The sequence below is a fragment of the Neoarius graeffei genome, chromosome 9 (assembly GCF_027579695.1).
Source record: "Neoarius graeffei isolate fNeoGra1 chromosome 9, fNeoGra1.pri, whole genome shotgun sequence".
Lineage (NCBI taxonomy): Eukaryota > Metazoa > Chordata > Actinopteri > Siluriformes > Ariidae > Neoarius > Neoarius graeffei.
In genome coordinates, this window is record NC_083577.1 from 91,864,530 (window position 1) to 91,892,410 (window position 27,881).

The window sequence follows — 27,881 nt, forward strand, 5'->3', positions numbered from 1 at the left end:
GGACAGAGCAGTGCCAGCGGGCTTTCTCTGAGGTAAAGGCTGCACTGTGTGGGGGGCCACTTTTACACTCCCCTGACTTCTCTCTCCCTTTTGTGTTACAGATGGATGCATCGGACAGAGGGCTGGGGACCGTTTTGTCCCAGCAGGTGGAGGGGGAGGATCGCCCGGTCCTATACATCAGCCGAAAGCTGTCAGTGCGTGAGGGGCGCTACAGCACAATTGAGAAGGAGTGCCTGGTGATCAAGTGGGCGGTCCTCGCCCTCCGTTACTACCTGCTGGGGCGCCCTTTCACCCTCTGTTCGGACCACGCGCCCCTCCAGTGGCTCCACCGCATGAAGGATGCCAACGCGCGGATCACCCGTTGGTATCTGGCACTCCAACCCTTCAACTTCAAAGTGGTCCACAGGCCAGGGGCGCAGATGGTCGTGGCGGACTTCCTCTCCCGTCAAGGGGGGGGGGGGGGGGGAGTCGGCTGCAGGCCGGACAGGCGCCCGGCCTGAGTCGGGCGGTGGGGGTATGTGGCAGCGGGGGCGTGGTCAAGCGCCGGTCTGTGACAGGAGAGCGGAGCCAGGGAAAGTGAGTGGCAGAATCGCTACACCTGACGGTCGTTAACCTGTGTTTGTTTTCCCAGTAACTGCTCCCTATTTAAGGAGGCAGAGAGAGAGCAGAGGGAGCGCGACCCGGGACCGGAAGCAGAGTGTGTGCGTGCATGTGTATGTGAGCTTACGCTGAATCCGACTGAAAAGTGGATTAATAAATATCCTTCTCTGCATCTAAAACGTTGTCCTGCCGTCCTCTGTGCTCCACCCACACTTGATTCGCGCTACACTTCCGTTTTATGATGCGCCAAATGTTTTCTATGGGTGAAAGATCTGGACTGCAGGCTGGCCAGTTCAGTACCCAGACCCTTCTTCTACGCAGCCATGATGCTGTAATTGATGCAGTATGTGGTTTGGCATTGTCATGTTGGAAAATGCAAGGTCTTCCCTGAAAGAGACGTCGTCTGGATGGGAGCATATGCTGCTCTAGAACCTGGATATACCTTTCAGCATTGATAGTGTCTTTCCAGATGTGTAAGCTGCCCATGCCACACGCACTAATGCAACCCCATACCATCAGAGATGCAGGCTTCTGAACTGAGCGCTGATAACAACTTGGGTCGTCCTTCTCCTCTTTAGTCCGAATGACACGGCGTCCCTGATTTCCATAAAGAACTTCAAATTTTGATTCGTCTGACCACAGAACAGTTTTCCACTTTGCCACAGTCCATTTTAAATGAGCCTTGGCCCAGAGAAGACGTCTGCGCTTCTGGATCATGTTTAGATACGGCTTCTTCTTTGAACTATAGAGTTTTAGCTGGCAACGGCGGATGGCACGGTGAATTGTGTTCACAGATAATGTTCTCTGGAAATATTCCTGAGCCCATTTTGTGATTTCCAATACAGAAGCATGCCTGTATGTGATGCAGTGCCGTCTAAGGGCCCGAAGATCACGGGCACCCAGTATGGTTTTCCGGCCTTGACCCTTACGCACAGAGATTCTTCCAGATTCTCTGAATCTTTTGATGATATTATGCACTGTAGATGATGATATGTTCAAACTCTTTGCAATTTTACACTGTCGAACTCCTTTCTGATATTGCTCCACTATTTGTCGGTGCAGAATTAGGGCGATTGGTGATCCTCTTTCCATCTTTACTTCTGAGAGCCGCTGCCACTCCAAGATGCTCTTTTTATACCCAGTCATGTTGTACTTTGTCCCAACTTTTTTGGAATCGGGGTTGTATGTGTTAATTCTTTCATAAATGTAATAATTAATTAACTAAATTATAATAGTATCCATAGGTGCTATTTATAATATTTTTCATTGTTCAAGACAGGCCATTTTGGTAGAGGGATTCAATATATGACAACAGAATTTAAAGAATTTTGTGTACATATGAAATTTTTGTATGGCACTTTAAGTTCTCTGATAGGTTTGATAGTACCCTTCAGTCCAAAATGGCAGCGCTGTAGCTCCACTGCTGCACGCTGACATTGCAGTAGAACCTCTTATTGAGATTTGCCTCTTAGTGCTTCTATACTTTTTGCACCAGCAAACCAGAGATATTCTGAAAGGGGAAGATAGCAAGCTCAGCAGTTTTCCGATTGAAAGAAAAAAAAAAACAATGTAAGCAGTACCTAGCTTAATCTTGGGTCATGTGGACCACTGTAATCCAATGTTATAAGTTTTGTGATGTCACCAGACATTTTCCGAACATTTATGACAGTTATATTGGTGGTGCAGCAGAGGGACAGCACATGTGGAGAGCTTGGGAATGAAGCTAAGAGAGATGAGACTGAGATGGTCTGGGCACATCCTGAGAAGAGCTGCAGAGCATGTGGGAAGGAGAATGTTGAGGATGGAGCTGCCAGGCAAACGAAAACGAGGAAGGCCAAAGAGGAGATACATGGATGTGGTGAGAGAGGACATGAAAGTGGCAGGTGTGGTAGAGAAGGATGCGGAAGACAGGGAGCAATGGAGACGAAAGATCCGCTGTGGCGACGCTTAATCGGGAGCAGCCAGAAGAAGAAGATAGATATTGGTGGTGCAGCACAGCAGGGTTTTTTTCTGTTAGGACTGAATGTTAATAGGACAGTGGGGGGTGGGTGGGGGGGCACAGCGTTCTGTTTATTTCCACCCACGTTTGTACTTTGTAGTTAATATTGTACTTTAAAACCTGGACTGCTGCAGATGGATAGAACATCTCATCTCATCTCATTATCTGTAGCCGCTTTATCTTGTTCTACAGGGTCGCAGGCAAGCTGGAGCCTATCCCAGCTGACTACGGGCGAAAGGCGGGGTACACCCTGGACAAGTCGCCAGGTCATCACAGGGCTGACACATAGACACAGACAACCATTCACACTCACACTCACACCTACGCTCAATTTAGAGTCACCAGTTAACCTAACCTGCATGTCTTTGGACTGTGAGGGAAACCGGAGCACCCGGAGGAAACCCACACGGACACGGGGAGAACATGCAAACTCCACACAGAAAGGCCCTCGCCGGCCACAGGGCTCGAATCCAGACCTTCTTGCTGTGAGGCGACAGCGCTAACCACTACACCACCGTGCCACCCTGGATAGAACATATTTTGTATATCTTGTAGATATATTCCTCAAACCAGTCCCGAACTAGTTTTGCAGTGTGTCAGGGCACCACACTATCCTGCTGAGGGAATACTGTTGCCTTGAAGGGGTGAACTTGGTGTGTGACAGTGTTCTGGTAGGTGGTATGTGTCAAAGTAACAGCTACATGAACACCAGGGCCCAAGGTTACCCAGCAGAACATTTAAACTTTTTCAGCATTAACTTTTTCAGCAATTTGTCCTACAGTAGCTCTTCTGTGGGATCGGACTGAAAATAAATAATTAATATAAATATCAATATAAAACAGATGTTAACAGATAGATACTAGTGCAGCTCAAAAAATTAGAATATTGTGAAAAGTTAAATATTTTCCATCAGTTATTGAAGAAAGTGAAAATTTAATATATTCTAGACTCATTACATGTAAACAAAAATGTTTCAAGCTTTTTTTTCTATTTTAATTATGGACTACAGTGCAAAAGAAATTCAAATTATTAGAACTTTGCATTTCAACTTTGGGTAAAACAGATAAATACTGTGTATTTCTCGGTCTAGTTCAGTCCACACAACTACAATCATGGGGAAGACTGCTGACTCGACAGTTGTTCAGATGATGATGATGATGATCGACCCCCTCCACAAAGAGGGTAAGCCACAGAAGGTCATTGCTGAAAACGCTGGCTGGAAAAGGTGCACAAGCAACAGCGATGAGTGCAGCCTTGAGAGGATCGTCAAAAAAAGTTGATTCAAGAACTTGGGAGAGCTTCATAAGGAGTGGACTGAGGCTGGTATCAGTGCACCAAGAGCCACCACGCACAGACGTCTTCAGGAAAGGGGCTACAACTGTCCCATTCCTAATATTAAGCCCCTTCTGAGCCAGAGACAACATCAGAAGCGTCTTATCTGGGCTAAGGAGAGAAAGAACTGGACTGTTGCTCAGTGGTCCAAAGTCCTCTTTTCAGATGAAAGTAAATTTTGCATTTCATTGGGAAATCAAGGTCCTAGAGTCTGGAGGAAGAGTGGAGAGGCACAGAATGCAAGGTGTTTGAAGTCCAGGGTGAAGTTTCTGCAGTCTGTGATGATTTGGGGTGCCATGTCATCTGCTGGTGTTGGTCCACTGGGTTTTATCAAGTCTAAAGTCAACACAGCCATCTACCATGAGATTTTAGAGCACTTCATGCTTCCATCTGCTGACAAGCTTTATGGAGATGCTGATTTCCTTTTCCAGCAGGACTTAGCACCTGCTCACAGTGCCAAAACTACCAAATGGTTTGCTGGCCCTGATATTATTGTGCTTGATTAGCCAGCCGACTCACCTGACCTGAACCCCAGAGAGAATCTATGGGCGATTGTCAAGAGGAAGATGAGAAACACCCGACCCAAAAATACAGACGAGCTGAAGGCCACTATCAAAGCAACCTGGGCTTCAATAACACCTCAGCAGTGCCACAGGCTGATCATCTTCATGCCACACCGCATTGATGCAGTAATTTGTGGTAAAGGAGCCCCAACCGAGTACTGAGTGGATAAATGAATAAACTTTTCAGAAGTTGGACATTTCTGTTTTGTAAATCCTTTTTTGATTGATCTTAGGAAATATTCTAATAATCTGAGATACTCGATTTCTGATTTTCATGAGCTATGAGCCGTAATCATCAAAATTAAAACAAACAAACAAACAAACAAAAAAACAGCTTGAAATATTTCCCTTTGCATGTAATGAATACAGAATATATGAAAGTTTACCTTTTTGAATTCAATTACAAAAAAAAAGATATTTTTGATGATATAATTGTTTGTGATGCACTAGTATGTTTGCTAGCTATCTAAGTGATTAGCAATAATAAATCAATATTAATGTGAAAATATATATGGGAACAGAAAAATACAGATGTTTTCTGTCTGTATGATTATTAGTAAAGTATATAAAATATGCTAACATACAGTACAATGGAATGTGCCAATGTAGCTGAACAATTTATAAACAACCAAACACATAAATATTAGTGTAAATATATTAAAAAATATGCTAACAGGGAAACATTGACTTTTAGCTGGTTAGATAAGAGCTTAACAATAACATATATGAGCTGTGCTAACTTGGAGTGGTGTTATGTAGTGAGGTGAGTAACAAGTTATGCTCATTACACAGTCACATAAATGGCAATACATTACTTATTAAATCAACATAATGATGTAGCAATGATGCTAATCACTAAGTAGCTACCGTAATTTCTGGGGTGAAGTGTGGCTTTTTTAAACAGACGTAAACCTCATGGTCTTATGAAAATACACCAGTTATAAAACACAATAATTTATTAACATAAATTTGTAAGTCCAGTTACAAAAAAGAAAAAGTGAGTTTAGCATGAATGCTAAATGCTAAATGTGATTTTAGCGCAGCCGCCAGCAGCTGAGCAGATTAATGACAGTTTATCTGTTACAGTGATGACTAGCGTTGATGCTACTTTCATTATTGACATAATAATAACAATAATAATAAATAAAGAGTTCACACACTCTACTGAATAAATTTAGCATGAGTGATGAGAAACAGCAGTAAGGCATCAGTGTTTTTCCTGAACGTGATCGTTAACCTCAGGCTGTGTTCCAGTCCACTTTATAATGTCTAATCTAATCTAATCTAATCTAATCTAATCTAATCTAATCTAATCTAATCTAATCTAACATGTCTCCCACAGTGTGCCAGTGTGATGTCTTCCTGCTTTTCCTCACTGGGACTTCCTGCTCGGCTGTGATTGGCCGGTGGAGGTCACCTTGACCAGCTCCGCCCATAACTGGAGGCAGAGCGAACACTGCAGCGCTTTTTCACTATCATGTTGATGTACGCCTTCATGATCTTCGTGATCTCACTGACCTGAGAGCATAGAGTCACAAACAAACAAAACAAACAGTGTGTAAAATCTGTAAATTGTGTGTATTAAAATTGGGTAAAGAATCACGTGTGTTAAGTGTAAAGGGTTTAAAAGGGTTTGTGAAGTGTTTGTACAGTGTATATAGTGTGTATTAAGAGTGTGTCAAGTGCGTTCATTGTGCCTAAAGCATGTGTTAAGCATGTATAAATTTGTGTGTCAGATTTGTGTTGTGTGTATAAAGTGTGTATAAAGTGTGTGTTAATTATGTATAAAGTGTGTATAAAGCATGTGTTAAGTCGGTGCTAAGCATGGATCAAGAGTGTATAAAGCACATATAAGCATGTATAAAGTGTGTGTAAAGTGTGTGAAGTTAATGGTAAATGTGAACAAAGTGTGTTAAGTCTGCGTTATGTATGAAGTGTGTGTTTGTGTACAGTATAAACTATCTTGTCTGTATAGTGTGTTAAGTTTGTGTAGTGTGTATGTGTGTTAAGCATGTATAAAGCGTGTTAAGCATGTATAAAGCATGTGTTAAGCGTGTATAAAGCGTGTTAAGCATTTATAAAGTGTGTTAAGCGTGTGTAAAGAGTGTATAAAGCGTGTGTTAAGCATTTATAAAGTGTGTATAAAGCATGTTAAGTGTGTATAAAGCGTGTATAAAGTGTGTGTTAAGCATGTATAAAGTGTGTTAAGCGTGTATAAAGCGTGTTAAGCGTGTGTAAAGCGTGTTAAGCGTGTGTAAAGCGTGTTGTGTGTATAAAGCGTGTTAAGTGTGTATAAAGCATGTTAAGCATGTACAAAGCGTGTATAAAGGGTGTATAAAGCATGTGTTAAGCATGTTAAGTGTGTATAAAGCGTGTGTTAAGCGTGTATAAAGAGTGTATAAAGCGTGTGTTAAGCATTTATAAAGTGTGTATAAAGCATGTTAAGTGTGTATAAAGCGTGTATAAAGTGTGTGTTAAGCATGTATAAAGTGTGTTAAGCGTGTATAAAGCGTGTTAAGTGTGTGTAAAGCGTGTTGTGTGTATAAAGCGTGTTAAGTGTGTATAAAGCGTGTTAAGCGTGTATAAAGCGTATATAAAGGGTGTATAAAGCATGTGTTAAGCATGTTAAGCATGTATAAAGCGTGTGTTAAGCGTGTTAAGCGTGTATAAAGCGTGTGTTAAGCGTGTATAAAGCGTGTGTTAAGCGTGTATAAAGCGTGGGTTAAGCGTGTATAAAGCGTGTATAAAGTGTGTTAAGCGTGTATAAAACGTGTTGTGTGTATAAAGCGTGTTAAGCGTGTATAAAGCGTGTTAAGCGTGTATAAAGCGTGTTAAGCGTGTATAAAGCGTGTTAAGTGTGTATAAAGCGTGGGTTAAGCGTGTATAAAGCGTGTATAAAGTGTGTTAAGCGTGTATAAAACGTGTTGTGTATATAAAGTGTGTTAAGCGTGTATAAAGCGTGTTGTGTGTATAAAGCGTGTTAAGCGTGTATAAAGCGTGTTGTGTGTATAAAGCGTGTTAAGCGTGTATAAAGCGTGTTAAGTGTGTATAAAGCGTTAAGCGTGTATAAAGCGTGTATATACATGCTTAACACACTTTAGACACGCTTTATACACGCTTAACACACGCTTTAAAGCGTGTGTTAAGCATGTTAAGCGTGTATAAAGCGTGTGTTAAGCGTGTATAAAGCGTGTGTTAAGCGTGTATAAAGCGTGTTAAGCATGTGTAAAGCATATGTTAAGTGTGTATAAAGTGTGTTAAGCGTGTATAAAGCGTGTTAAGCGTGTATAAAGCATGTATAAAGTGTGTTAAGCGTGTATAAAGCATGTATAAAGTGTGTTAAGTGTGTATAAAGCGTGTTAAGTGTGTATAAAGTGTGTTAAGCATGTATAAAGCGTGTTAAGTGTGTATAAAGTGTGTTAAGTGTGTATAAAGCGTGTTAGGCGTGTATAAAGTGTGTTAAGCGTGTATAAAGCGTGTTAAGCGTGTATAAAGCGTGTATAAAGTGTGTTAAGCATGTATAAAGCGTGTTAAGCGTGTATAAAGTGTGTTAAGCATGTATAAAGCGTGTTAAGCGTGTATAAAGCGTGTATAAAGTGTGTTAAGTGTGTATAAAGCGTGTTAAGCGTGTATAAAGCGTGTATAAAGCATGTGTTAAGCATGTTAAACGTGTATAAAGCGTGTTAAGCGTGTATAAAGCGTGTGTTGTGTGTACAGTGTGTATAAAGCGTGTGTTGTGTGTACAGTGTGTATAAAGCGTGTGTTGTGTGTACAGTGTGTATAAAGCGTGTGTTGTGTGTACAGTGTGTATAAAGCGTGTGTTGTGTGTACAGTGTGTATAAAGCGTGTGTTGTGTGTACAGTGTGTATAAAGCGTGTGTTGTGTGTACAGTGTGTATAAAGCGTGTGTTGTGTGTACAGTGTGTATAAAGTGTGTGTTGTGTGTACAGTGTGTATAAAGCATGTGTTAAGCATGTTAAACGTGTATAAAGCGTGTTAAGCGTGTATAAAGTGTGTGTTGTGTGTACAGTGTGTATAAAGCGTGTGTTGTGTGTACAGTGTGTATAAAGCGTGTGTTGTGTGTACAGTGTGTATAAAGTGTGTGTTAAGCGTGTATAGTGTGTATAAAGTGTGTTATGTTTGTGTAGTGTGTTTCACGTGTTAAAACATGTTAAGCATGTGAAGAGTGTGTGTTCAGTGTGTGTTAAAGCTGTGTTAAGTGTGTGTTGTGTGTATTACCTGTGGCGTGTTGAACAGCAGGTCCCGTCCGTCCACGCTGATTTTATAAGTACTTGCCAGCGGCGCTCCGAAAAACACAATGTGTTCATACGGAAACGTCTCCAACGGCCTCGCTTCTCCTCTCTTATAGACAGACACACTCTCAGCACTCACACCCAACCACAGCTCACAGGGAAAACCACCACACTTTGACTGCACACACACACACACACACACACACACACATACACACACACACAAAGTTATATTAGTGTTGGATAATTCAGATTTTAAGCAGCTTTTTCTTGTGTGATATTGGTCTGAGTGAGGAGCAGTATGATGAAACCACAACGTCATGCTGAAGTAGAGCAGATCACCGTCTTCTCGTCCCCGAGTCCTCTAGTTAACTAGTTTGGGTCTTCCCTCATCCCCTTTTCCCTATATAGTCTAATTCTTTTCTTATCTCCCTCACATCATAGTTTCCAGATTTTCAACAAAAGACTGGGAAAGTTGTAGCGTGCTCAAAAAACACACCTGTTTGTAACATTCTAAAGGTAAACAGGTTCATTGGTAATCGGAAAGGCTCAGTCATTCACAAGTAGGGCTGGCGGGTGAGGGTCACCATTTTGTAAAAAACTGCATGGGCAAATCATCCACCAGTTTAAGAACAACAACGTTTCTCTCTGTACAACTGCAAGGAGTTTAGTGATTTCACCATCAACAATCCATAATATCATCAAAAGACTCAGAGAATCCAGAGGAACCTCTGCATGCTGGGGCAAGGCCAAAACCCAACACTGAACACCCGTGACCTTCGACCCCTCAGGCAGCACTGCATTAAAAACTGACATGATTGTATAAAAGACATCACTACATGGGCTCGCGAACACTTCAGAAATCTGTTGTCGTTAAGCAGTTTGTCACTGTATCTACCGTACAAAATGAAAACCAAATATCAACAACGTACAGACATGCTGACGAGTTCTCTGGGTCCGAACTCATCTGAGATGGACTGATACAAAGTGGAAAAGTGTGCTGTGGTCTGACAAGTCCACCTTTTGAAATGTTTTTGGAAATCATGGATGTCATGTTCTTCAGGTTAAAGAGGAAAAAGACTATCCAGATTGTTAACAGCCAAAGTTCAAAAGCCAGCATCTATGATGGTATGGGTGTGTGTTAGTGCCCATGGCATGGGTAACTTACACATCTGTGAGGACTCCATTAAAGCTGAACGGTACATACATGTTTTGGAGCAACATATGGTGCCAGAAGACATCTTTTTCAGACCAGAAGACATCTTTTTCAGACCAGAAGACATCTTTTTCAGGGATGTTCCCACTTATTCCAGCAAGACAATGCCAAACCACATTCTGCATGGGTTACAACAGTGTGGCTTCATAGTAAAAGGATCTTCTTTCACCTGCTCCTGTTAGGGGTCACCACAGTGGATCATCATGATCCACATATCTGATTTGGTATATGGTTTTTTTTTTTCTTAAACACCATATGCCCTTCCTGACGCAACCCTCCCCAGTCTATCTGGGCTTGGGACTGACACTAAGTATACACTGGTTTGTACAACCCCAGTGACTGGGTATTTTACCTGATCTGCATGTATTTGAGCAGTAGGAGGAGACCCATGCAGACACGGGGAGAACATGCAAACCGTGTCAGCCCTGAGGTTCAAACCCAGAAACTTCTTACTGTAAGGTGACAATGCTAGCCACTGCACCACCATGCCATCCTCTTTGGAGTAAAAGAGTCCAGGTGCTAAACTGGCCTGCAGCCCAGACCTGTTTCTCATTTAAAATATGTGGTGCATTATAAAGAGCAAAATACGACAAAGACGACCCCGGAATGTTGAGCAACTGAAGTTGTATATCAAGTAAGAATGGGAAAGAATTTCACTTTCAAACCTTCAACAATTAGTGTCCTCAGTTCCCAAATGCTTACTGAGTGTTGTTAAAAAAAAAAAGGCACTATAACACAGCAATCAACACACCCCTGAATTTCAGAATGAGTGTATATTTATAAAAAAAAAACAAAGTTTATCAGTTTGGACATTGAATATCTTTTCTTTGTTTTTATTTATGTTTTACATGGTGTTCCAACCTTTTTTGAACAGGGGTTATGTAATAGTAATATTACATTTGTATAGTGCCTTTCACAATCCCAAGACTGCTTTACATGCTTGTTTTCTAGTGTCTTAGCAAACTGCTAATTCTAACACACTAAGTTAAAGATGATGCTGTAGCTCACCTCGACATCGAAAAGAGCTGATCCATATCCACTCCACTGTGTGATGATGTCCATGTACTTGATCATGGCCTGCTGCTGATCCAGTCCCTTCAGCCGGCTCCATTTTTCTCTGATACTCGTTCTCGTCCCCTCTGTCTCCTCCTTCACCCACATGTCCATCATTGTCTGTTCATCCTGAATGTTGCGTTGCTTCCTCAGTGACCCTCCTGCTTTCAGGCCCTCCAGGAAGCTGCTACGGCGCTTCTCCAGTGTTCCTCCTGTTCCTCCTCGTCCTCGAGTGAAGTGAAGGATGCGTTTGTGGATGCGTTTCAGTGGGTAAACGCTCTCCAGGCTCCAGGTCACTGCTGTCGCGTTTCCATGTAGATACTGCAGACGAAGAGCTGCCAGATGCCTCAGTGTGTCCTCATGAGCTGGGAAATGACCGTTGATTAGCAACTCATGAGCCTGAGGAGGAGCAACACAAGACACTTGCATTCCACATCACAAACACGGAGTCGCGAACACAGAGTCGTTAACACGGACTCGTTAACACGGACTCGTTAACACGGACTCGTTAACACGGACTCGTAAACAGGACCATAAACTTGTAATTGTAAACATGGAGTCATACACATGGAGTTGTAAACATGTACTCATAAATATGGTGTTGTAAACATGAAGAGAAATATGGAGTCATAAACATGGAACTGTAAATGTAGTGGAAAACATGGCATCGTAAACATGGAGTCATAAAGGTGGAGACATAAATATGGTCTCGTAAAAATGTAGTCACAAAAATTGACTCGTAAATATCGGGTGGTACACATGGAGTTGTAAATGTGGACTCGTGAACGCAGAGTCCTAAACGCTGAGTCATAAACAGGAGGTCATAAATACTGAGTCGTAAAAAAATGAGTCATACATGTGGAGTCATACACTTAGAGTCGTAAATGGAGTTGTGAACATGGAGTCATAAACTCTGTGTTTTAAATGCAGAGGCATAAATAGTGAGTCATGAACATGGAATCGTAAACACAGAGTCTTAAACGCCGAGTCATAAACGGATTCATAAATACAGAGTTATAAACGCCGAGTCATGAACATGGAGTAGTAGACAGGGAATTATAAACACAGAGTTGAAAACACAGATTCCTAAAGGTAGAGTCGTAAACAGGGAGTCGTGAACAGGAAATCATAGACGTAGAGTCATAAACGCTGGGTCATATGCGGCAAGTGAAAATAGTTGAGTCGTAAACAGGGAGTCATAAACACTGTGTTGTAAATGATCAGTCATAAAGGCTGAGTAGTAAATACTGAGTCATAAACAGGGAGTCATATATGCTGTGTTATAAATGCGGAGTTGTAAAGGCTGTGTTGTAAATGCGGAGTTGTAAAGGCTGTGTTGTAAATGCGGAGTTGTAAAGGCTGTGTTATAAATGCGGAGTTGTAAAGGCTATGTTATAAATGCAGAGTTGTAAAGTCTGTGTTGTAAATGCGGAGTTGTAAAGGCTGTGTTGTAAATGCGGAGTTGTAAAGGCTGTGTTGTAAATGCGGAGTTGTAAAGGCTGTGTTATAAATGCGGAGTTGTAAAGGCTGTGTTGTAAATGCGGAGTTGTAAAGGCTGTGTTATAAATGCAGAGTTGTAAAGGCTGTGTTATAAATGCAGAGTTGTAAAGTCTGTGTTGTAAATGCGGAGTTGTAAAGGCTGTGTTGTAAATGCGGAGTTGTAAAGGCTGTGTTGTAAATGCGGAGTTGTAAAGGCTGTGTTGTAAATGCGGAGTTGTAAAGGCTGTGTTGTAAATGCAGAGTTGTAAAGGCTGTGTTATAAATGCGGAGTTGTAAAGGCTGTGTTGTAAATGCGGAGTTGTAAAGGCTGTGTTATAAATGTGGAGTTGTAAAGGCTGTGTTGTAAATGTGGAGTTGTAAAGGCTGTGTTATAAATGCGGAGTTGTAAAGGCTGTGTTGTAAATGTGGAGTTGTAAAGGCTGTGTTGTAAATGCGGAGTTGTAAAGGCTGTGTTGTAAATGCGGAGTTGTAAAGGCTGTGTTGTAAATGCGGAGTTGTAAAGGCTGTGTTGTAAATGCAGAGTTGTAAAGGCTGTGTTATAAATGTGGAGTTGTAAAGGCTGTGTTATAAATGCGGAGTTGTAAAGGCTGTGTTGTAAATGCGGAGTTGTAAAGGCTGTGTTGTAAATGCGGAGTTGTAAAGTCTGTGTTGTAAATGCGGAGTTGTAAAGGCTGTGTTGTAAATGCGGAGTTGTAAAGGCTGTGTTGTAAATGCGGAGTTGTAAAGGCTGTGTTATAAATGCGGAGTTGTAAAGTCTGTGTTGTAAATGCGGAGTTGTAAAGTCTGTGTTGTAAATGCGGAGTTGTAAAGGCTGTGTTGTAAATGCGGAGTTGTAAAGGCTGTGTTGTAAATGCAGAGTTGTAAAGTCTGTGTTGTAAATGCGGAGTTGTAAAGGCTGTGTTGTAAATGCGGAGTTGTAAAGGCTGTGTTGTAAATGCGGAGTTGTAAAGGCTGTGTTGTAAATGCGGAGTTGTAAAGGCTGTGTTGTAAATGCGGAGTTGTAAAGGCTGTGTTATAAATGCGGAGTTGTAAAGTCTGTGTTGTAAATGCGGAGTTGTAAAGGCTGTGTTATAAATGCGGAGTTGTAAAGTCTGTGTTGTAAATGCGGAGTTGTAAAGGCTGTGTTGTAAATGCGGAGTTGTAAAGGCTGTGTTGTAAATGCGGAGTTGTAAAGGCTGTGTTGTAAATGCGGAGTTGTAAAGGCTGTGTTGTAAATGCGGAGTTGTAAAGGCTGTGTTGTAAATGCAGAGTTGTAAAGGCTGTGTTGTAAATGCGGAGTTGTAAAGGCTGTGTTATAAATGCGGAGTTGTAAAGGCTGTGTTGTAAATGCGGAGTTGTAAAGGCTGTGTTGTAAATGCGGAGTTGTAAAGGCTGTGTTGTAAATGTGGAGTTGTAAAGGCTGTGTTATAAATGCGGAGTTGTAAAGGCTGTGTTGTAAATGTGGAGTTGTAAAGGCTGTGTTATAAATGCGGAGTTGTAAAGGCTGTGTTGTAAATGCGGAGTTGTAAAGGCTGTGTTGTAAATGTGGAGTCGTAAACTCAGTTATAAAAGGTGGAGCTGTGCTAATCCAGCAACGCTGACCTGCTCAAACATGAACACAAACTCAACTCCCTCTTTAGGCGTGCTCTCGACATCCAGGAAACAGTAGAGCTTAAAGTACAGCTTCCACTGGGACTCGGGCTCTGACAGCGCCAAGCTGGACAACACACACACACACACACACACACACACACACACACACACACACACACACACACACACAAACAGTCAGAATGATCCAACATGATACATCACATAAAATCATCATAATGTAATATAACATGTGTAACTGTATGCAGCGAATGTATTTGCGTGCACTTGTGTGTGTGTGTGTGTGTGTGTGTGTGTGTGTGTGTGTGTGTGTGTGTGTGTGTGTGAGAGTGTGTGTGAGTGAGATTACTGCTCAAACTTGGCCAGCACATCAGCAACAATAACTCGGCTCTCGACAGCGCGATACACACTCCCACTGTGCTCAAACAGAGCAAACATGTTCCTGCTGTCCTCCATGGCCAAGCCCCGGATCAGCTTCTCCACCACCTACACACACACACACACACACACACACACACACACACACACACACACACACACAAGTTACATCATGTCCTCATTGATGATTCAAATATGTACTCAATGCATATTTCTTCTCACCTCTCCTGCAGTAGTGTGTGAGTTAATAGAGATTTTACAGGCTCCACCCCCATGACAGTAAACAGTTGATGTCATTTCCTGTCTGTTCCTCAGAGCGATGATCTCCTCCTGTGATGGTACACACTCACGCATCTTCGTCTTCTTCAGTGAGTCGGTAATGAAGACAGCATAACGCTCAACCTCTGTGCCGGGAAACCTTTCCCTGATCCTGAAATTAATGGAAAGATTTACAGCATTATATTTACATTAACTGTGTAGTAATGCAGTGTGTGTCTCTCTCTCACTCACATACACACACACACACACACACACACCCTCTGTCATGGTAGCATCAAATACATCACAGAACTACACAACCCATCAGCCTCAACACATCACATGATCAAGTCACATGCCTCACTGATCACCGGCACCTGTTTCCTGTTTCACCAAATCAGTGTCATTACTTCTGTGATTTATTTCCACTATTAAATCCTGACACTGATGACACATTGCCCGTCATGTCCTTTTATTGTCATGTCACGTGGGCGGCACGGTGGTGTAGTGGTTAGCGCTGTCGCCTCACAGCAAGAAGGTCCGGGTTCGAGCCCCGTGGCCGGCGAGGGCCTTTCTGTGTGGAGTTTGCATGTTCTCCCCGTGTCCGCGTGGGTTTCCTCTGGGTGCTCCGGTTTCCCCCACAGTCCAAAGACATGCAGGTTAGGTTAACTGGTGACTCTAAATTGAGCGTAGGTGTGAATGTGAGTGTGAATGGTTGTCTGTGTCTATGTGTCAGCCCTGTGATGACCTGGCAACTTGTCCAGGGTGAACCCCGCCTTTCACCCGTAGTCAGCTGGGATAGGCTCCAGCTTGCCTGCGACCCTGTAGAAGGATAAAGCGGCTACAGATAATGAGATGAGATGTTGTTGTTGCAGCAGCAGCAGGTTCGATTTTTCTAATATTTAGTCCACAAAAGGAACACATTCAAACAATCAGGGCGCAGGTTGTGGAAACATCATCACACTGCTGCAGGTTCAACTTGGACCACAGTGTGGAGGTCATCCATAGGAGCAGCTCACAGTCTTGACCTCCAATTCATATCAAGTTCGTGATGAATTGGCGACTCCAGGGAATTTGAGGCGGCTTGGCCAAACCTAAAAAAGGTAAGGCTGCGCTATGAGTAAACAAATATCTTGAGCTTTCAACCCACCACCATCAGGACATACTGAAACAGAAGAATCAGTTTCACAAAATCTTTAGGCAGTGACTTTCATCAGGCCGATCAAGATCACCAACATCATGTACAGACCCTTCTGGGAATAATCATTCAAGAGCAACCTTAAACCCTACAGAGTAAACAGAGTCAACTTGCACCCAAGACCCCTATCCGCCCAGCCTCACCACCAGAACCAGTGCTCATGACCTGGCCTTCACTCGGAGTGTCTATCTGTGAGTAATCACCTCTTCAGGTGGAACTTCAGGTATCTCAGGATGCCTCGACTTGGAAGGAAGGTGCAGCTCATGCAAGTGAGCAGGTGCCAGTGGGCGTGGCTTGCAGAGCTGTGTGGCTGAGGCACGTGATTGGTTTGTTTGATAAGCTGGCAATAGACCTCATCTCTGATTGGCCGGAGGTCTTGGCAGGTCTGCAGGATTCCCTGGATGATGGGGATGGGGTCAGCCACGACCTCCATCTCCTGCAGAGAGTTAAAGATCTTCACTGCTTCATCCTGGAGACTCGAGTAACCTTTCTCCTTATGGACTGGAGCGAGACAGAAAGACAGACAGACATTTATAACCCATTTTTAGAATGTTGAAATGTCTTTAGCTCCTGCATCTGTCTCTGAACGCCTGACTGGACGTGTTCTAAATGGAATTTTAATGATATCAGATGCTGCTTTAACAAATGCTACAAGTGTAAAGTACACTAAAATATCACTAACAACCCATCGATGAGGACATCTAGAGGATGTGTGTGTGTGTGTGTGTGTGTGTGTGTGTGTGTGTGTGTGTGTGTGTGTAGGACTCACGGCTGTCTCCGTAGGGCAGGGGCAGTAGTGGGGAATGTAAGGGATGCTGTGTATATCGCAGTATCGGGTTTCTCCAGTACATCTGCTCCACCGCCTCCACGTTCATACTGTTCTCCTGAAAGACACAGATGTTTAACCAATCACATTTCAGTAATACCATGATGTCATCACCTGTGGAATTAAGGCTTCATAATCATAATAAATGCTGTAGAGTTTGAGACATAGATACGAAAGTAAAGAAACTTATCGGTGATATTGAGGAAGCAACAGCGGTGAGTGTATTCCACACAGATAGAACAAAAAAAAGCCAAAAAAACTCAAATGTATAAATGAAGGACTAGCACACTTCTGTTTGTCCACACTGAAAGGACAGAAGAGAATGAGGCGCAGACAGTCATCGATGTAACAGTGCGTTCACGACTTGTCAGAATTTTTACTAGTTTTCTTGCATTCATGTGTTCAGGAAACTTGTAATTACTAGTTGGGAATTTTCTTAAAATTTTGACTTGATAGGACACAGTGTGACATGACATTATAAAACAAGCACTTTTAAAAGTTAGTATATACAAACTTTTAACGTACGCCTGAACACGGGTTATTGTGAGCTACAATATACTGCCAGTGCTTGTCTTTATTTCATACAGTCTCCTGGAGAGAAAACACAGCCATATTTTATACATAAATATTCATTGGGCGGCACGGTGGTGTAGTGGTTAGCACGGTCGCCTCACAGCAAGAAGGTTCTGGGTTCGAGCCCCGTGGTCGGCGAGGGCCTTTCTGTGTGGAGTTTGCATGTTCTCCCCGTGTCCGCGTGGGTTTCCTCCGGGTGCTCCGGTTTCCCCCACAGTCCAAAGACATGCGGTTAGGTTAATATGGGATGGCCTTGGGGCGAGGTGCCCTTGAGCGCGGCACCGAACTCCCAACTGCTCCCCAGGTGCTGTTAGCATGGCCGCCTACTGCTCTGGGTGTGTGTGTGTGTGTGTGTGCGCTCTGGGTGATGAATAAAAGTTGTACTTTCTTTTGATTGATAAGCAATGTCTCTAATTGAGAAGCAGCTTATATTGTTACATTAAATTGTTAAATCAATACGTGAAAAAACACCTTTTCGCAAGATAGTATTATTAATTACTGAATAGTGTCATACTTATAGACAGTGCCCTCCACAATTATCGGCACCCCTTGTAAAGATTAGTAAAACGGGTGAGAAAAAAATTCCACCTTTTGGTGAAGTTGCTTCATCTCACACTGAAAAAATGAGAAAAATCCAACCTTTAAAGGCAACACACTGATTCACAGAACATCACTATTATTCTCACCCCTGTATTTAATCCTCTGTCCAACCCCTTTTACCAGTAAAGCAGCACTGAGTCTCCTGTAACATTTTATAAGGTTGGAGATCCAGAGCAGGGCATCGAACCCATTCCTCTTTACACAACCTCTCCAGATCATCCAGGGTCCTCGACCCTCTCTTGTGCTCTCTCTCTCCTCTTCAGCTCCGCCCACAGGTTTTCACTGGGGTTCAGCTCAGGGGACTGAGATGTTCAGGCCAGAAGCTCGATTCTGTGATCACTGAACCATTTTAGTGTTGATCTGGACAGATGCTTCAGATCATTGTCCTGCTGGAAGATCCAATGACGACCCGGTTTTAGTTTCCTGCAGAGGAGCCGGATTCTGATTTAAAGTGTCCTGGTGTTTCATGGAGTCCATGATGTCATGGACCCGAACAAGGTTTCAGGGCCTTTGGAGGAAAAACATCCCCAAAACATCACAGAACCTCCACCGTATTTTACAGTTGGGTTCTTTTCATTATAGCCGTCCTTCTTTTTACTCCAAACCCACTGCGAGTGTTTGTTGCCAAAAAGCTCTGTTTCTGTTCCATCAGACCAGAGAACACGGTCCCAGTCAAAGTTGTCGTAGCGTTTCACAAACTTCAGGTGCTTACGTTTGTGGTTAACTGACAGAAAAGGCTTTTTTTTCTGGAACCTTCCAAATAATCTGTTGGTATGGAGGTGGAGTCTGATGGGGGTTTTGGAGACTCAGAAACCCCAAGATTTTACTTTTTCTTGTAATTCACCAGCAGTGACCCTTGGGGATTTTTTGCCTCTCTTACCCTCCTCACTGTCCGTGGGGTAAAATAAACTCGGCTCCTCTTCCAGGTGAGTGTGGAACAGTTCTAGCTGGTGTCCACTTTTTTATTTTTGCCCTAACAGTAGAAATGGACATTTTCAGGCAAGTAGATGTGTTTTATCCCCATTCCCTGACTTATGAAGGTCAACACACTTCTCCCTCATTGGGTTTGTGTGTCTCTGATCGTTCCCATGGTGATGTTGAGGGAATTTGGCCTCTGTGTCGCCTCATATTTGTTCCCCAGTTCATCAGGAAGTCATGGATTACAGCTTGAAAGTTCCTGCACACTCCAATCAACTCACACATGTACATTTTAAATGGAAACATGCGTCAGGTACAGTGTGTTCACCATCATTTCAGATGGTGTCAATAGTCTATCTCTGGAACAGCCTTCCCATCATTACAGGGCATTTATAACACCAGGGTCATCAAGAGGGTCCATAACATTATTAAGGACAACACACACCCACAACACAGTCTCTTTACACTCCTGCCGTCAGCGAGACGCTACCAGAGTGTCAAATTAAGGACTACGAGACTCACAAACAGTTTCTATCCACAGGCTCCTGAACAATACAACACACTAATCCTGCACTCCCAATTCTCCAGCATCTCCACTGGAGCTGCCTGTTTACACAAAGCACAGAGTCGCTTTACAGATTCACTCCGGGTTTTCTGGCACTTCTTTTACCTATTTTTACTGCACTTACTACTTTTATTACTTTGGTTTTAGTTTTAACTTCAGTTTTTAGTTTCTTTAATTTTACTACATTTACTATTTTTATTACTTTTATTCCCTTTCTGGGCATCTGTTTGTCATGTGTTTGTGAGTGTATGTGTTATTGTTGTGTGTAAGGAGGGCAGCAAAGTAAGAGTTTCATTGCATTGTCTGAACCTCTGTGTTTTTATGATGCACATGACGACAAACTTCTTGAATCTTGAATCTAGTAGTGACATGTTTTTGTTGAAAATAATTATTTCTTGGGCGGCACGGTGGTGTAGTGGTTAGCGCTGTCGCCTCACAGCAAGAAGGTCCTGGGTTCGAGCCCCGGGGCCGGCGAGGGCCTTTCTGTGTGGAGTTTGCATGTTCTCCCCGTGTCCGCGTGGGTTTCCTCCGGGTGCTCCGGTTTCCCCCACAGTCCAAAGACATGCAGGTTAGGTTAACTGGTGACTCTAAATTGAGTGTAGGTGTGAATGGTTGTCTGTGTCTATGTGTCAGCCCTGTGATGACCTGGCGACTTGTCCAGGGTGAACCCCGCCTTTCGCCCGTAGTCAGCTGGGATAGGCTCCAGCTCGCCTGTGACCCTGTAGAACAGGATAAAGCGGCTACAGATAATGAGATGAATGAGATAATTATTTCTTGATGAGGGATTTGTTTTTCTCTGAATAAATTGAGTTCAATTAAAAGGTTGGATTTTTCTCATTTTTTCAGTGTGAGATGAAGCGACTTCACCGAAAGGTGGGTTGTTTCTAACGCTTTTTACTCATCTTTACAAGGAGTGCCAATAATTGTGGAGGGCACTGGTTTTGACACCGTCCTTGAATGAGATTCCACAGCGTTTTTCAGTGTATTTATATCAGTAATTTGTCTGTAGTTATGTCTGACTCTGTTCTGTCTTAACTCAACAGCCCTGTGTGTTTTCAGGACTTCTGTAATTGTGTGAACTTTGGTTTGCTCAGTCACGATCATCATGAAGAACATCAACATGGTCATGTCAGCACAAGATGAAGAAGCAGACACTGCAGAAAAGCAAAAACAGTTCCACGCAGATGACACACAGCGCTGTACCTCATTCCACCCTGGAGCGTTAACTCCTGAGAGAAAGTGGGCGTGGCTCCACTGACTGAAAAGGACAGAGTTACAAACAAACACTTTATCTTTTCTTACATAAGTACGACAAATCTTGATGAAACAGTGCCCTGTGAAGCCCAACATTCCCAGAGCTCCCCCTGGTGGCAGTGTAAGACACAGAGGGGAGGGGACGATGGGTTATGGGGTGATGTAGTGCACTCTGAGCGAGTCTACCTTGATCTCTCGGATGAGCTGCTGTGTGGGCGTCTCGATGGGAGCTTTGTTATCGATGGCGCTCTGAATGGCTGATGCCCATCTCATGGCCTCATTCAGGAGTTTGGTGTAAAGACGGTACGAGTGCTTCCGGCCGTGCACCACGACATTCCAGTAACCTGCACATGGAATGATCAGGAATTCTATCAAAACTCGACATGTCTACTGTTTCAGCTGATGAAGGAATTCTTAAAACTCTGCGTCCTACTATGAAATTTTTACTTCTGCTAGACACATGTATACATTATTGACTAAAGCTTCTTTTGGTTTTGACACAGGGGACATGTTGCAGGTTTAAATTTATAAGTTTAAATTAATGAAATAATTTATTATTAATATAGAAGTATACTAAAAATAATTCTCATTATACCAGTCTCTTTGAAGACTTTGTCATCAGGCTGGACCACCGAGCACAGGCTGTTCAGCACCAGTGTGCCGAGACGAGACGAGCTGCGCTCAGATGATTTATAATAATCCAGAGAGTTCGCTGTGAGAACAAACCAACGCTTCTTCAGCTTCAGAGACGAGCTCTTCATACTCGACCTCATCTCCTTATGCAGCCAGCCTGAGAGAGACAGGTCGGTCAGACAGACAGGATCACCATATAACTGTGTCATTCACAACGAACACAAATCTCACAATGCTTTGATGTTAGTCCTGTCTATCATAACTGCTTTAGTCTTGTCTCACCTGCCTTAGTCCTGTCTTTCACACCTTCTTGAGTCCTGTCTCGCCTACTTTAGTCCTGTCTCACCTGCTTTAGAACTGTCTCACCTGCTTTAGTTTTGTCTCACCTCTGACGATGAAGTCCTGCCCGTCGCTGCGTGCCTCTCCTCTGGGTTTGTGTAACAGTCCGATCCAGTGGTGCATCTCCTCAGGCAGGTCTGCGTTACAGTGGATCACTCGATTGGCTGTGATGATCACGAATGAGTTCGGCCTGAGAGAACAGAGAGGACACCACAGAGAGGACACCACAGAGACGAACACTTTAGCACCTTTACCTAGGAATGTGCATGTTGTTTCATTTTAAAGATATGAATGAAAAGACACTGAAGTTTTACACACTAAGGGTATTAAAGTGTACGAGGGGTGTACGAGGCGACCACCCCAGCAACAAGTACAGTTTAGTACCTTTTTTCTGAGAATGTAAGTGCAACGTAAAGTACTTGCAATAGAACTGCACTTATAATGGTCCATTTATGTACTCTAAAGAGTTTTAATGTGTAAATTCACTTTTCCATGGACGTATTATTGATATAAAACACTGACACATATCTGTACCTTTAAAAGTACTCTGTTATTTCTGAGAATCCTCAGGATTATAGTAAGCAATAAGTTTATAACTGAATTCATTATCCATTAAAGCTTTATTTGTTTTTGGAGAAAAAGAACAAACGCTGCACCAATAAACAGTTCCATTATATTTCTGATCAGCACAAGAATGTGATTATTTATTACTCCATTAGATTAGTTTTTACCTGTCAGGACTGTCGGAGGCACAAACGGAGTCGATGAGCCCAACATCCAGAGTTCCCTAAAAAGATAAACAATAAAAATTAAAGATTAAATTTTTTTGTTGTCTATCAAGTCGTACTGTTTTACCTGTCCGGCACTTTGGTCAGCTGTTGTTGTTTTTAAAGTGCTTTATAAATAAACGTGACTTGACTTAAATAAACACAGTTTGTATACAACGCTCTCTCAGGTGAACAACAAGGCTTTATAATATATCCACTTTTATTTTAATTATTTTATTATCCTTAATAGTACTTGAATTTTAAACAAACATTTTTTTTTCTTATCTTGCTGAGTACTAAATGATACTGAATCTCATTCTATTCACAGAGATCTGAGGAAAACACAGTGTCCTTATATTTGGACAAAATTCTCAATAGAAATATAAATAATGACTGGTGTGTAGCTTTACATATATTTAAATATAAAATGATAAATATCTTTAATTTAAAATATATTTAAATATATAAAGTTGAATAAATGTGGTTAATTCTGACACTTACTACTGCGTTTTTGGGGTTGGCTTGTTCATTCTGCATTTCCATCAGCTGCTGAGGGGAGGCGCCGTGTACACGACTTAACACACTGAACCAACCACTGCACGCGCGCACACACACACACACACACACACACACACACACACACACGTGAATGATAGAAATAATGCACACTATGAAAATGCGTGTGTGTGTGTGTGTGTGTGTGTGTGTGTGTTTACCTGGCTTCTTCTGGTGTTTCAGCATAAATATGATATGTTCTGTCTTCAGTTACGATGTTCAAGGCATTTTCCTTCTCATGGTTATCGACGATCTCCCTGTAAAGAACAAAGAGTGATAATTCTGTTTTAAAAAAACACACACACACACACACACACACACACACACACACACACACACACACACACACACACACACCTGCTGTAATCAATGTGTATAAACCTGAGCGTCTCACCTGGCTGTGCGGATGTCGATGGTTCCCCTCAGTTTCTCCTCGCTGTCATTCTCAAAGTACATCAGTTTATTCTCACGTAGGACAAACCAGCGCATTTTCCAATTCCGCCTCGACAGCGTACTCGATCCTCCACCTTTCTTATACAACCAGCCGCTCTTCACCGAGTCCTGCTTTGAGCGGAACCACATGAACGTCTCATCCTTTAACACACACCAACGCCGACGCCATGGGATCATCAACCCACCTGAGAGAGAGAGAGAGAGAGAGAGAGATCATATCAGACATTCATCCCAAAATTTCTCCTCTCTGAGCACTGACTACAAACTGAGCTGTGTTTTAGGGAAACATGAAAGAAGTGCCTGGCTGGCAACGAGGTTCATATTCACTCTTTGTCATACAACAAACACACATCACCTCAAATTTAATCACAATCTATTATAATGTTTTCTGTTGGTGAGTGGCCTAGTGGTTAGTAGGGATGTCCCGATCAGGTTTTTTTGCCCTCCGATCCGATACCGATCATTTGATTTTGAGTATCTGCCGATACCGAGTCCCGATCCGATACTTCTTATAATCCATAAAAAATAAAGACGAGGAAAGAAACGGATCCAGGATGTTCCTCATTTTTTATTTAACACCTCATTTTTTATTTAACACCTCATTTTAACATCCAACAACTCCGTTAGCAAACAGAGCACTTACGTGAGGCAGTTTGAACAATAAATAACAAATTAAAAAAAAAAAACTTAAAATACCTGGCAGGAATGTAAACAAATAAAAAAAAATAAGGTGCCACAGTGCCGGTAATTTGCTTTTAAGAACGCATCTCACAGTGGTGTACAGTAATTTCAATTAAGGAAATGAACGTTTTTCTTGATGAAAACAAGCATTTCTACCCTTTCAGGTTTGAGCCCGTTTCTTTTGTCATCCAACGAAAAAAAAAAAAGATCTCATGCTTTTCTTTCCGCTTCGAACTGCTTCCGTGTTCAACTTTGCCGGCAATAGGCAGCCAATAACCAATAGCGTCTCCGCTACAAAGTGATGTCATGCCGCACGCGTTGATGTTGCTGTGTTGAGACAAGAGGTCTGGTCTCACTCCATGCCAACGCATAGCTATTGATGTGTTAAAAATGAGAATATATATATATATATATCCGATCCCTGATCGGGAGGCAATGCCCGATTCCGATCGAGTCTGAAACCATGTGATCGGGCCCGATTTCCGATCACGTGATCGGATCGGGACATCCCTAGTGGTTAGCGTGTCCAACTCTCAGTTGGGAGATGGAGAGTTCTACTCATGGTCAGGTCATACCAAAGACCATCATAAAAATGGTGCCATCTGGCAAGGCAAGCTGCAATACAGATGCGTGTGGGGAGTCAAACTCTTGTGGTTACCAGACAATGAGCCCCCCACTGTAACCCTAGCTACAGTGGTGCTTGAAAGTTTGTGAACCCTTTAGAATTTTCTATCTTTCTGCATAAATATGACCTAAAACATCATCAGATTTTCACACAAGTCCTAAAAGTAGATAAAGAGAACCCAGTTAAACAAATGAGACAAAAATATTGTACTTGCTCATTTATTTATTGAGGAAAATGATCCAATATTACATATCTGTTAGAGTTAAAAGTATGTGACCCTTTGCTTTCAGTATCTGGTGTGACCCCCTTGTGCAGCAATAACTGCAACTAAACGTTTGCGGTAACTGTTGATCAGTCCTGCACACCGGCTTGGAGGAATTTTAGCCCGTTCCTCTGTACAGAACAGCTTCAACTCTGGGATGTTGGTGGGTTTCCTCACATGAACTGCTTGCTTCAGGTCCTTTCACAACATTTCCATTGGATTAAGGACAGGACTTTGACTTGGCCATTCCAAAACATTCACTTTATTCTTTAACCATTCTTTGGTAGAACGACTTGTGTGCTTAGGGTCGTTGTCTTGCTGCATGACCCACCTTCTCTTGAGATTCAGTTCATGGACAGATGTCCTGACATTTTCCTTTAGAATTCGCTGGTATAATTCAGAATTCATTGTTCCATCAATGATGGCAAGCCGTCCTGGCCCAGATGCAGCAAAACAGGCCCAAACCATGATACTACCACCACCATGTTTCACAGATGGGATGAGGTTCTTATGCTGGAATGCAGTGTTTTCCTTTCTCCAAACATAACGCTTCTCATTTAAACCAAAAAGTTCTATTTTGGTCTCATCCATCCACAAAACATTTTTCCAATAGCCTTCTGGCTTGTCCACGTGATCTTTAGCAAACTGCAGATGAGCAGCAATGTTCTTTTTGGAGACCAGTGGCTTTCTCCTTGCAACCCTGCCATGCACACCATTGTTGTTCAGTATTCTCCTGATGGTGGACTCATGAACATTAACATTAGCCAATGTGAGAGAGGCCTTCAGTTGCTTAGAAGTTACCCTGGGGTCCTTTGTGACCTCGCCGACTATTACATGCCTTACTCTTGGAGTGATCTTTGTTGGTGGACCACTCCTGGGGAGGGTAACAATGGTCTTGAATTTCCTCCATTTGTACACAATCTGTCTGACTGTGGATTGGTGGAGTCCAAACTCTTTAGAGATGGTTTTGTAACCTTTTCCAGCCTGATGAGCATCAACAATGCTTTTTCTGAGGTCCTCAGAAATCTCCTTTGTTTGTGCCATGATACACTTCCACAAACATGTGTTGTGAAGCTCAGACTTTGATAGATCCCTGTTCTTTAAATAAAACAGGGTGCCCACTCACACCTGATTGTCGTCCCATTGATTGAAAACACCTGACTCTAATTTCACCTTCAAATTAACTGCTAATCCTAGAGGTTCACATACTTTTGCCACTCACAGATATGTAATATCGGATCATTTTCCTCAATAAATAAATGACCAAGTATAATATTTTTGTCTCATTTGTTTAACTGGGTTCTCTTTATCTACTTTTAGGACTTGTGTGAAAATCTGATGATGTTTTAGGTCATATTTATGCAGAAATATAGAAAATTCTAAAGGGTTCACAAACTTTTAAGCACCACTGTATGTAATATAAGTGAGAAGCTGAGGCCTGCGGAGATTGGCGCTGTAAAACGTGCCAATATGGTGCAGAAAGGACTTTGATACAGGTAAGTAATTCATATAAAAATGCATACATTGTTATAATGCATTGGTTTAATTCAATTAATGTCTATTCATCAAAAGGTGCAGGCTATTTGTTGGTACCTCAAATAGTGAAGGTTACAGCAGGGGGCAGAGCCTTCTCTTCCAAAGCCCCACAGTAATGGAAGAGCCTTCCAATTAGTGTTTGAACTCAGACACAGTCTGAAAACATATTTATTTAGTTAGGCCTTTTGCTAATAGTTTTTTACTCGGTAAAGGAGTAGATCTGGAGGCTCCTCAGGCACAGGCTGCTTCGCTAAACTGGGAAGCTTGGATGCTGTTGCTCCCCGACTCTCACACGTTCATTCAGGTTTGTTGACGGTGTAGTGGCTGCTGCTTTATGTCCCGGGGCTCCCTCATGTCTGTGTTACCTTCTGGCTCTCCCCTTTTAGTTATGCTGTCATAGTTAGTCTTGCCGGAGCCCCCTGACTTTTCCAATAGTTCATTTACTTGTGCACATAAGTTCTCATGTGTTATCTCACACCTTATCAACTATCTTATACTGACTATTCATTAAGTGTGTGTGTGTGTGTGTGTGTGTGTGTGTGTGTGTGTGTGTGTGCACGCACTCACTCTTCATATAAAGGTAGCTGTGGAAGTATGGAGGATTGCTGCCATTCAGCAGGTTGACTCTTCCACTGGAAACTTCTTCATCTGTATCAGCATTATCGTCGTTCTCCTCATCGCTGTCTATAAGCTGCAGAGGAAAAACATCTGAAGCTCAGTGAACAGCTTCTAAACACACGTGTGTGTGTGTGTGTGTGTGTGTGTGTGTGTGTGTGTGTGTGGAGTCAGAGTGCCTCCATTCTCAGATGTTAAACTGTTTTAAATGGACTCATGTCTGGAAATCTCTCACTCATGTTCTTTGTGTCAGATTTTATTCACAACCTGAAGTAAAAAATCATTAATCATATTAATAATCCTTATTTACATTTACAGGCGGCACGGTGGTGTAGTGGTTAGCGCTGTCGCCTCACAGCAAGAAGGTCCTGGGTTCGAGCCCCGTGGCCGGCGAGGGCCTTTCTGTGCGGAGTTTGCATGTTCTCCCCGTGTCCGCGTGGGTTTCCTCCGGGTGCTCCGGTTTCCCCCACAGTCCAAAGACATGCAGGTTAGGTTAACTGGTGACTCTAAATTGAGCGTAGGTGTGAATGTGAGTGTGAATGGTTGTCTGTGTCTATGTGTCAGCCCTGTGATGACCTGGCGACTTGTCCAGGGTGAACCCCGCCTTTCGCCCGTAGTCAGCTGGGATAGGCTCCAGCTCGCCTGCGACCCTGTAGAACAGGATAAAGCGGCTACAGATAATGAGATGAGATGAGGTCTGAAATTTCCATTTTTGGTTTTAACTGTTTTAAAACATCCAA

General features: G+C 42.6%; 1 protein-coding gene across 3 annotated transcripts in view; it reads right to left on the reverse strand.

The window, feature by feature from the left end:
- Nucleotides 1-5,432: 5,432 nt before the first annotated feature.
- Nucleotides 5,433-27,881, reverse strand: part of LOC132892080 (unconventional myosin-X-like) — a 127,619-nt gene continuing 105,170 nt past the window's right edge. For all 3 annotated transcript variants that reach the window (XM_060930456.1, XM_060930457.1, XM_060930458.1), the window contains exons 25-40: nt 27,094-27,217; nt 23,364-23,607; nt 23,131-23,226; nt 22,916-23,009; nt 22,379-22,434; nt 21,695-21,837; nt 21,271-21,465; nt 20,862-21,019; nt 16,709-16,823; nt 16,143-16,440; nt 14,706-14,913; nt 14,455-14,591; nt 14,097-14,211; nt 10,971-11,414; nt 8,733-8,924; nt 5,433-6,012 (exon numbers count right to left, since the gene is read on the reverse strand). In XM_060930456.1, coding sequence (XP_060786439.1) covers nt 5,908-6,012; nt 8,733-8,924; nt 10,971-11,414; nt 14,097-14,211; nt 14,455-14,591; nt 14,706-14,913; nt 16,143-16,440; nt 16,709-16,823; nt 20,862-21,019; nt 21,271-21,465; nt 21,695-21,837; nt 22,379-22,434; nt 22,916-23,009; nt 23,131-23,226; nt 23,364-23,607; nt 27,094-27,217 — 2,724 coding nt within the window. In that variant the 3' untranslated portion in view covers nt 5,433-5,907. The remainder of the gene's footprint in view (nt 6,013-8,732; nt 8,925-10,970; nt 11,415-14,096; nt 14,212-14,454; nt 14,592-14,705; nt 14,914-16,142; nt 16,441-16,708; nt 16,824-20,861; nt 21,020-21,270; nt 21,466-21,694; nt 21,838-22,378; nt 22,435-22,915; nt 23,010-23,130; nt 23,227-23,363; nt 23,608-27,093; nt 27,218-27,881) is intronic.